Here is an 11,540-nt window from a genome sequence, read left to right on the forward strand (position 1 = left end):
TTCTTTCATGCCTGCATAGTGTAAAGCTCCTCTCCTCCAGTGTATCCTACCTGCTAGCGGTGATTGTTGGCGGCTGGTGTCCCAGAGCTGGGCTGTCTTGGTGGAGCCCACAGCCAGCAGGCCAGAGGAGGTGGGGTGGAAGGCGACCAGCTCCAGACGACCCTCTCCGGGACACAGGGTCACCTCCGCCCCCCCGGGCTGCTTCTGTTCTGGTTCACACACACGCCACAGCTTCACCTGCATGGACACACACCAGGCCAAGAAAGCATGTTTTTAGTGACCGTGTTGTGCTGAGTAAAAGAGAGACACACTTGCGCACACACAAACACACACAAACAAGAGCGTCGGGTGAATGGGCTCTCAATCAGACATGAAGACAGTGACATACATAATTACAAAGGTATGTGGACCCCTTCAAATTCGTGGATTTGGCTATTTCAGCCACACCCACTGCTGACAGGTGTATCAAATCAAGCATACAGCCATGCAATCTGAATAGACAAACATTGGCAGTAGAATGGCCTTACTCAAGAGCTCAGTGACTTTCAACGTGGCACCGTCATAGGATGCCACCTTCCCAATAAGTCAGTTCGTCAAATTTCTGCCTTTCTAGAGCTGCCCCAGTCAACTGTAAGTGCTGTTATTGTGAAGTGGAAATGTCGAGGAATAACAACGGCTCAGCCGTGAAGTGGTTGGTCATTCAAGCTCACAGAACGGGACTGTGGCGTGCTAAAGTGCGTAAAATCGTCAGTTCACAGTTGCAACACTCACTACCCGAGTTCCAAACTGCCTCGAAACAACGTCAGCACAAGAACTGTTCGTCGGGAGCTTCATGAACTGGGTTTCCATGGCCCAGCAGCCGCACACAAGCCTAAGATCACTATGCCAAGCGTCAGCTGGAGTGGTGTAAAGCCCGCCGCCATTGGACTCTGGAGAAGTGGAAACATGTTCTCTTGAATGATGCTTCACCATCTGGCAGTCCGACCGACAAATCTGGGTTTGAGAAACGCTCCCTACCCGAATGTATAGTGCCAACTGTAAAGTCTGGTGGAGGAGGAATAATGGTCTGGGGCTGTTTTTCATGGTTTGGGCTCGGCCCCTTAGTTCAAGTGAAGGGAACTCTTAGCTAAAGCATTGAGGAAGGCCCTTTCCTGTTTCAGCATGACAATGCCCCGGTGCACAAAGCGAGATACATACAGAAATGATTTGTTGAGATCGGTGTGGAAGAACTTCACTGGCCTACAAAGAGCCCTGACCTCAACCTCATTGAAAACCTTAGGGATGAATGGGAACGCCGACTGCGAGTCTGGTCTAATCGCCCAACATCGGTGCCCGACCTCACTAATGCTCTTGTGGCTGAATGGAAGCAAGTGTATGTTACACATAGAAATAAAGTATTATACACATGTAAATGTAACATTTGCATATGTCTATCTAATGTTAGAGAGAAGGTTTTTGAGGTTTGTCTCTTGCTCCATGTCAGTAGGTCATTGAAGGCAATGACTTAAACTGATCCCTTGACCCCAGCGACACTCACTGAACGTTCGCACCCAAGCGACACTCACTGAACGTTCGCACCCCAGCGACACTCACTGAACGTTCGCACCCCAGCGACACTCACTGAACGTTCGCACCCCAGCGACACTCACTGAACGTTCGCACCCCAGCTCCACTCACTGAACGTTCGTACCCCAGCTCCACTCACTGAACGTTCGTACCCCAGCTCCACTCACTGAACGTTCGTACCCCAGCTCCACTCACTGAACGTTCGCACCCCAGCGACACTCACTGAACGTTCGTACCCCAGCTCCACTCACTGAACGTTCGTACCCCAGCTCCACTCACTGAACGTTCGTACCCCAGCTCCACTCACTGAACGTTCGTACCCCAGCTCCACTCACTGAACGTTCGTACCCCAGCTCCACTCACTGAACGTTCAAACCCCAGCTCCACTCACTGAACGTTCAAACCCCAGCTACACTCACTGAACGTTCGTACCCCAGCTCCACTCACTGAACGTTCAAACCCCAGCTCCACTCACTGAACGTTCGTACCCCAGCTCCACTCACTGAACGTTCGTACCCCAGCTCCACTCACTGAACGTTCAAACCCCAGCTCCACTCACTGAACGTTCAAACCCCAGCTCCACTCACTGAACGTTCGTACCCCAGCTACACTCACTGAACGTTCGTACCCCAGCTACACTCACTGAACGTTCAAACCCCAGCTACACTCACTGAACGTTCGTACCCCAGCTACACTCACTGAACGTTCAAACCCCAGCTCCACTCACTGAACGTTCAAACCCCAGCTACACTCACTGAACGTTCGCACCCCAGCTCCACTCACTGAACGTTCGTACCCCAGCTCCACTCACTGAACGTTCAAACCCCAGCTCCACTCACTGAACGTTCGTACCCCAGCTCCACTCACTGAACGTTCAAACCCCAGCTCCACTCACTGAACGTTCAAACCCCAGCTCCACTCACTGAACGTTCAAACCCCAGCTACACTCACTGAACGTTCAAACCCCAGCTACACTCACTGAACGTTCGTACCCCAGCTCCACTCACTGAACGTTCAAACCCCAGCTACACTCACTGAACGTTCAAACCCCAGCTCCACTCACTGAACGTTCGTACCCCAGCTCCACTCACTGAACGTTCGTACCCCAGCTACACTCACTGAACGTTCGTACCCCAGCTCCACTCACTGAACGTTCAAACCCCAGCTCCACTCACTGAACGTTCAAACCCCAGCTCCACTCACTGAACGTTCAAACCCCAGCTCCACTCACTGAACGTTCAAACCCCAGCTCCACTCACTGAACGTTCAAACCCCAGCTCCACTCACTGAACGTTCAAACCCCAGCTCCACTCACTGAACGTTCAAACCCCAGCTCCACTCACTGAACGTTCAAACCCCAGCTCCACTCACTGAACGTTCAAACCCCAGCTCCACTCACTGAACGTTCAAACCCCAGCTCCACTCACTGAACGTTCAAACCCCAGCTCCACTCACTGAACGTTCAAACCCCAGCTACACTCACTGAACGTTCGTACCCCAGCTCCACTCACTGAACGTTCAAACCCCAGCTCCACTCACTGAACGTTCAAACCCCAGCTACACTCACTGAACGTTCGTACCCCAGCTCCACTCACTGAACGTTCGTACCCCAGCTCCACTCACTGAACGTTCGTACCCCAGCTCCACTCACTGAACGTTCAAACCCCAGCTCCACTCACTGAACGTTCAAACCCCAGCTCCACTCACTGAACGTTCAAACCCCAGCTCCACTCACTGAACGTTCAAACCCCAGCTACACTCACTGAACGTTCGTACCCCAGCTCCACTCACTGAACGTTCAAACCCCAGCTCCACTCACTGAACGTTCGTACCCCAGCTCCACTCACTGAACGTTCGTACCCCAGCTACACTCACTGAACGTTCAAACCCCAGCTCCACTCACTGAACGTTCGTACCCCAGCTCCACTCACTGAACGTTCAAACCCCAGCTACACTCACTGAACGTTCGTACCCCAGCTACACTCACTGAACGTTCGTACCCCAGCTACACTCACTGAACGTTCAAACCCCAGCTACACTCACTGAACATTCAAACCCCAGCTCCACTCACTGAACGTTCAAACCCCAGCTCCACTCACTGAACGTTCGTACCCCAGCTACACTCACTGAACGTTCAAACCCCAGCTCCACTCACTGAACGTTCGTACCCCAGCTACACTCACTGAACGTTCGTACCCCAGCTACACTCACTGAACGTTCGTACCCCAGCTACACTCACTGAACGTTCGTACCCCAGCTCCACTCACTGAACGTTCGTACCCCAGCTCCACTCACTGAACGTTCAAACCCCAGCTCCACTCACTGAACGTTCGTACCCCAGCTCCACTCACTGAACGTTCGTACCCCAGCTCCACTCACTGAACGTTCGTACCCCAGCTCCACTCACTGAACGTTCAAACCCCAGCTACACTCACTGAACGTTCGTACCCCAGCTACACTCACTGAACGTTCAAACCCCAGCTCCACTCACTGAACGTTCAAACCCCAGCTCCACTCACTGAACGTTCGTACCCCAGCTCCACTCACTGAACGTTCGTACCCCAGCTCCACTCACTGAACGTTCGTACCCCAGCTCCACTCACTGAACGTTCAAACCCCAGCTACACTCACTTAAAATTGAAAGGCAGAGTTGATAGACATGCCATTAGCCCCAACCCTGTTGTTAATGAACAGTGAGTTAATTTCCAACAGCTGGCCTTGCCCTAAAACCCATTGCAGCCGACTCAGTTTGCCCATACCCAACCACCTACTGTTAAACATTGGAGCTTTCACTACTAGGACTACAGACACCTGGACCATGTTCTCCCTACTAGGACTACAGACACCTGGACCATGTTCTCCCTACTAGGACTACAGACACCTGGACCATGTTCTCCCTACTAGGACTACAGACACCTGGACCATGTTCTCCCTACTAGGACTACAGACACCTGGACCATGTTCTCCCTACTAGGACAACAGACACCTGGACCATGTTCTCCCTACTAGGACTACAGACACCTGGACCATGTTCTCCCTACTAGGACTACACACACCGGGACCATGTTCTCCCTAGTAGGACTACAGACACCTGGACCATGTTCTCCCTAGTAGGACTACACACACCGGGACCATGTTCTCCCTACTAGGACTACACACACCGGGACCATGTTCTCCCTACTAGGACTACAGACACCGGGACCATGTTCTCCCTACTAGGACTACACACACCGGGACCATGTTCTCCCTAGTAGGACTACAGACACCGGGACCATGTTCTCCCTAGTAGGACTACACACACCGGGACCATGTTCTCCCTACTAGGACTACACACACCGGGACCATGTTCTCCCTACTAGGACTACAGACACCGGGACCATGTTCTCCCTAGTAGGACTACAGACACCTGGACCACGTACTCCCTACTAGGACTACACACACCTGGACCATGTTCTCCCTAGTAGGACTACAGACACCTGGACCATGTTCTCCCTACTGGGACTCCTGACACCTGGACCATGTTCTCCCTACTAGGACTCCTGACACCGGGACCATGTTCTCCCTACTAGGACTCCTGACACCGGGACCATGTTCTCCCTACTAGGACTCCTGACACCTGGACCATGTTCTCCCTACTAGGACTCCTGACACCGGGACCATGTTCTCCCTACTAGGACTCCTGACACCGGGACCATGTTCTCCCTACTGGGACTCCTGACACCGGGACCATGTTCTCCCTACTGGGACTCCTGACACCAGGACCATGTTCTCCCTACTGGGACTCCTGACACCTGGACCATGTTCTCCCTACTGGGACTCCTGACACCGGGACCATGTTCTCCCTACTGGGACTCCTGACACCTGGATTTAATCCAGCAATAAGGTGGTAAATTGGAGCCTTTTAAATGCCACCTGGGGCCTGTTTTATTAGTTTATTGAACCTTTATTTAACCAGGCAAGTCAGGTAAGAACAAATTCTTATTTACAATGATGGCCTCCCCCGGCCAAACCCAGACGACGCCCTATGGGACTCCCAATCACGGCAGGATGTGATGCAGCCTGGATTCGAACCAGGTACTGCAGTGACGCCTCTTGCACTGAGATGAAGTGTCTTAGACCACTGCCACTCAGGAGCCCAAAGCATGGCAAAAGCGATGACAAAGTCTTAAAACAGGGTGTGTGTGTGTGTGTGTGTGTGTGTGTACACATGTGTTTTTGTGGGTGTGGACGTCTGTGTGTGTTACTCAGCACAACAAGGTGACTAAAACAATATGTCTTCTTGGCAGCAGATGAAAGCTGGGAATATAAAGTATCCTAGCTGAGCTCAGGGCTCCTCTACATATGCTGGGTACTTTACTGTGCACTCACTGAGGCTTCGGCTCAGTGTGGCTGTACATGTGTTTACTCAGCCCTCTGAGGCAGACCCTGCTGCTGAGTCTGCATACACACTCACACATGGACTCTGAGTGACTTCAAAAGGTTCCTTTCCACATAATAACAGTCAATGCAATTCATTTTTTCATCCAGATGTGTCAGAGCCCTCGTTCCCGGCCTAAAGATACAAACAACTGTTCATGAGTATGTGCATGTACCATGAAAAAAAATAGAACAACCAGTCTGCAAGAGAGTGTATGACCATAACGAAATCCTCTTTCCTTCCTTCCTCTCTTAAAGCTATGACTCATCTTATAGTTAGGTGAAAGGTCAAGAGGAAGGAAGGAAAGAATGAAGGACATTTTTAAAAAATGAGGACAGGGCCTTAGAGGAATGAGGACAGGGCCTCAGAGGAATGAGGACCGAGAGACAGGAGGGCCTCACCGTTTCATCTGCAGAACAGGTAGCCAGGAGATTATCATCAAACGGAGAGAAGTCCAAATCAGTTATCAAATCTGAGAGAGAGAGAGAGACAGAGAGGAGGACAAAACAGTTATCAGATCTGAGAGAGAGACAGAGAGAGGACAAATCAGTTATCAGATCTGAGAGAGAGACAGAGAGGACAAATCAGTTATCAAATCTGAGAAAGAGACAGAGAGAGGACAAATCAGTTATCAGATCTGAGAGAGAGAGACAGAGACAGAGACAGAGAGAGGACAAATCAGTTATCAGATCTGAGAGAGACAGAGAGAGGACAACTCAGTTATCAGATCTGAGAGAGAGAGAGACAGAGACAGAGAGAGAGAGACAGAGAAGGCCAAATCAGTTATCTGAGAGAGAGACAGAGCGAGAGAGACAGAGAAGTCCAAATCAGTTATCTGAGAGATAGAGAGAGAGAGACAGAGAGAAGTCCAAATCAGTTATCAGATCTGAGAGAGTGAGAGTGAGAGAGAGAGAGAACAAATCAGTTGTCAGATCTGAGAGAGTGAGAGTGAGAGAGAGAGAGAGAGAGAGGACAAATCAGTTGTCAGATCTGAGTAAGAGAGAGAGAGAGAGAGAGAGAGAGAGAGGACAAATCAGTTGTCAGATCTGAGTAAGAGAGAGAGACAGACAGAGAGGAGGACAAACAAGAGATTTAGGTCACATGTTTAAGGGTTTATTTGAGAACGATGCATTCCTCTTGTGATCACTTGGATAAGTTAAAAGTCCAATGCAGCAGTTTTTGTGACAATATCAAATCACTTCTGGGGAACAATTAAGTAGCTTACTGTGATTGGTTTCAATTAAAATGGTCAAAAAGAAACAAACGCTTCATAACAAAGAGCAATTTCTCAAGGAAGAATTTAGCTCGGACAGTCTGGGAGTGGTCTGAGTGGGGAGGGGGAAACTAAAAACTAGTGGTTATTGGCACAGAGGTTTGGAACCCTCTTTCTTATTGGTAAATGAACAAACTTCCCGCCTGATAATGTCACCAGGCCAAAACTCCATCCCAACAAAACAGGCTGATATTTCAGGTGGTCTTTCCAAACAGCTCTTACACTAAAAGGGCATTATAATAATTTTCACAATTTCAGAGTATTATCCAACCTCCTAGTGTGGAAATATATATAAAACACAGGAAATCACATTTTGGACTTGACCTTTAAGAAACTGGTCTTTTTAAAAAAGCAGACAAAAGGGAGTGAGTTCGATAAAGGTTGAAACATCTTAATCCTGGTCTCTCACGTTAAAAACCCCTTTAGACCAAGAGGAAATGTCCTTTTGGGCCACTGATTGGATGTCGCAGGCAGGGCTAGCTCATCACGAGACCATGAGCAACCATGTACCTGACTCATGTTCACTACACCTAGTTCCAGATCTGGTTGTACTGTCTAGCTAACTCCTTTGGTCGGGAGTCGTGACAATGACCATAGCAGTTGGCAAGACAGACAGACAGCACAATAATTTATCTGGGATTGTACTAAAACGTACTCATGGTAAGAATATGAAATATTAAAGATGCACGATGCAGGAATGGCTCCGCCATGTCCTGGTTGCTAAAATTATAATAGTTCACTTAATTGCAGTTGATGTGACAAAACAAACAAGTGTAGTGTACAGAGTCATTATACCATCTAAACCGCTGTGAAACATTTTACATAACTAAAAATATTGTATTTCCAGCTGTTTCAAGCAAAAGATGAAAACAAAACTTTAACGGGAAGCATAGAAATAGCTCACAAAGAACAGATCTACTTCTTATTCTTCCTTTAAAATGACAGATCTATAATACACATTTCTATTATGAATTTGTTTATTGTTTAGGTCGCCCAAATTGTTACATATTGCAGCTTTAAGAAATGTAAAACAACAAAGAGAGAAAAAAAGAGAGTTGTGATGAGTGGATAGTGTCTGGCGCTTGTGAAGGAGGGATTTTACAATGACGGCCTACCCCAGCCAAACCCTCCATTAACCCGGACAACGCTGGGCTCTAACCCGGGTCTGTAGTGATGCCTCTAGCACTGAGAGGCAGAGCCTTAGACCACTGCGCCACTCAGGAGAAATGAATGAAAAGTGGATAGAGGGATCTTACCAGCATGACATGGGATCACAGTCACTGTCCACTTGCCATCAGAACCTGGTTCCACAGAGGTGAGGCCGAGCATTCCTCCACCTGGTGACAAGACACACACAGCATGATCTATACAGTCTCTCTTTCATACTGATATGGCCTGCTCTAACAAAACAGATAGAGATATCTGCTCTGTGATGGCAATACCTGCTCACACACGCTTCAACAGACAGGTGAACTTACCAGAGACAGACAGGTAAATATACCAGAGACAGACAGGTAAATATACCAGAGACAGACAGCATGACTCCTCATAACAGAGACTAGACAGAATAGAATATACTTAGTTGAACCCCACTTAGCATACCACTGTTGCCTGAATCACACTATAGGGCCAAAAGGATAGCACATCCACCATAGTTGCTGGAATCATGCAGGAACTGACATTTAGAAAAGAAAGCACAGTTTGGTTCTATAGTTGTCCTGACTCAGTCTTATCCTTACCGGCCTGGTCAGTGTTGAAGGCCACAAGCCTGGTGCTGGATTTGATGTGGTTCCCCTGAGAGGTGAAGGATCCTGCCCGGACATTACTGATCCAGCCCTGGACACAGGGGAAATTCACAGTGCATTAGGGGTAGGTGTGGTGGGACACTGGAGCTATCATTAGGAAGATGACTTAAGCAACTGGCCATCAGATACAACAAAGGTGATCGCAGTGGCCTAAAAGATGACACTGTCTAACGGTCATTATGAGTAGGCTATTTCTGACCTCCGCTAATATAATAGAGTAGGGACGAACAGAATTGTTGCTATACTTGACAAGAAAACCATTAGAATGTTTCAGTTATTGTCTGTTCACTTAAATGCAAGTCTATCCAACTGAGTGGGATCCTAAGCATTCCCTTGACAAGTCCACACAAGAGAATAGCAGCTCACACTCTTTTAGACACACACTGCTGAAGTGCAATGCCCTTCATTGTCATCCCAAAATAAACTGTGGATAACTTAAATACACAGGCAGAGCACACACACACTGCTTCTCCAAACACCCAAGATTCAGACTAACTGTCATTATCAGGAAGATTCAGACTAACTGTCATTATAAGGAAGATTCAGACTAACTGTCATTATAAGGAAGATTCAGACTAACTGTCATTATAAGGAAGATTCAGACTAACTGTCATAATAAGGAAGATTCAGACTAACTGTCATAATAAGGACGATTCAGACTAACTGTCATAATAGGGAAGATTCAGACTGTCATAATAAGGAAGATTCAGACTGTCATAATAAGGAAGATTTAGACTAACTGTCATAATAAGGAAGATTCAGACTAACTGTCATAATAAGGAAGATTCAGACTAACTGTCATAATAAGGAAGATTCAGACTAACTGTCATAATAAGGAAGATTCAGACTGTCATAATAAGGAAGATTCAGACTGTCATAATAAGGAAGAGGGTATCAGAGGGCATGTTGTTACACACACCCTCTGCCGTCCATGTTGAATCAGCAGAATGTTAAGGAAGTGGGAACGACTCCCTGCGATGCGTATTCTAAAACCTCCTTTCACAACACTAACAACAGGGCATAGGCAGGAGCGCCGTGTGTTTGAATATCACTGCTGCCAAAACCGTTATGGGCTAACCATGTCAGACAACAGGCCTGAACACTGTCGCGGGCTCCGGCAGGGAAGGTACAGAGAGCACTTATCAGCCCAGACAGTGTCTGAGAGCCCAGCAAAACAGCTAGTTTCTCTCTCTCAGGAAACACACAGTACTGCTCCAAAGGCAGCCAGGCATAAAGAGAACAAGGTGCCCATTCTCACTCACTCACTCCTTGGAGTTCTCCCTCTCCCTCGCTCCTAACATTTGAGATGGTGCTTTGAGTGTTGCTTTTCTGAGGCAGTCCTCATAACAGGATCAGAGATCCGCTCTGCAGCTGGAACTCACTCACACTGTGAGACTGTGTGGAGGTTTGCTACATGGAGAATAAGCATCCAAGTAATGGTATGTTTCATAACCGATGGCATGATACCACCACTGTGTATCTTACTCACAGCCTACAGTCATTGGTTGACAGAGAGGAGCTTTGTTAAATGGCGTAGGGATACGCACAGTATGTACAGTGCACTTTAGAACTCAAATCTGAGCATGGCTGCTACATTGTAGAATGATGACCGGTTACAATGAGAGCAGGAATTATGATACATTCGAAACAATGTGGCTATTCAGTGATGATGGGCATCACAGCCTGCCTATCTGTAACATCTGACAATCCTGACCAATACGAACCGCTGTCAATTTCAAACGTGGAATTTGCATAGACTGCTGAAAGCTAGCTAGATAACAATAACCACATGGTTAACACTGTCACGTTAGCAGCCTTCGCGGTTTGCACTTGGTTTTCGTAGACTATTGTTTCTCTACCAACACACTCTTGCGATGCAGCAGCCTTCTGCAGATATGCAGGAAGTTCCATTTCCTCCAAACATTTTCAGACGTTCCCCAAAACACAACTCCATTCCGTCTTCTTCACCGTTGCTAAAAACCAATGCTGGCGAGGCTTTCTTGCAACGCTCATTACTTACATCTTTCTTGGCGATCTTCGGGGTGGTGTTTTTGAATTTGGAGGTCTTGAAACGATTCATTCTAGTCCCCTGAATTAACTTTCGTGCCTTCCGGGTATCTCTGTCTTGTTGATACTATTCGAAAAGAGCGAGCACTCAGCAGCACACTCCTTTTCAGATGACAGTTCTCGAGTTCAGCACTGTCACAACTCGCTGTACTGTGTGAGCGATTCAATCGACGATCGACTCAGACCCCTGTTTAGCTACATCAATGATGATTGACCACGGTAAAATACAAATGTTTCTGTTTTGAAACGTTTAATCGTAATTGCCGTGAGTAAGAAGCGGACTACATGGGATTCAACTGTTTAAATACTATTCCACAGTTTCTCAAGTACAGATGTTTCAACAGAGTGAAAGTTAGTTTGCGAACATCTTGAAACAAAAAATAGATTTATTGACAGTCAATTCTTTTGCGCA

The 11,540-nt window shown here is 47.6% G+C and overlaps 1 protein-coding gene across 1 annotated transcript in view; it reads right to left on the reverse strand.

Annotated features, from left to right (window-relative positions):
- Positions 1-11,510, reverse strand: part of LOC110515614 (coronin-7) — a 260,709-nt gene extending 249,199 nt beyond the window's left edge. The window contains exons 1-5 of the mRNA XM_036941757.1: positions 11,082-11,510; positions 8,996-9,092; positions 8,513-8,593; positions 6,385-6,455; positions 51-237 (exon numbers count right to left, since the gene is read on the reverse strand). Coding sequence (XP_036797652.1) covers positions 51-237; positions 6,385-6,455; positions 8,513-8,593; positions 8,996-9,092; positions 11,082-11,141 — 496 coding nt within the window. The 5' untranslated portion in view covers positions 11,142-11,510. The remainder of the gene's footprint in view (positions 1-50; positions 238-6,384; positions 6,456-8,512; positions 8,594-8,995; positions 9,093-11,081) is intronic.
- Between the last annotated feature and the right edge of the window lie 30 nt (positions 11,511-11,540).

The sequence above is a fragment of the Oncorhynchus mykiss genome, chromosome 13, assembly GCF_013265735.2.
Source record: "Oncorhynchus mykiss isolate Arlee chromosome 13, USDA_OmykA_1.1, whole genome shotgun sequence".
Lineage (NCBI taxonomy): Eukaryota > Metazoa > Chordata > Actinopteri > Salmoniformes > Salmonidae > Oncorhynchus > Oncorhynchus mykiss.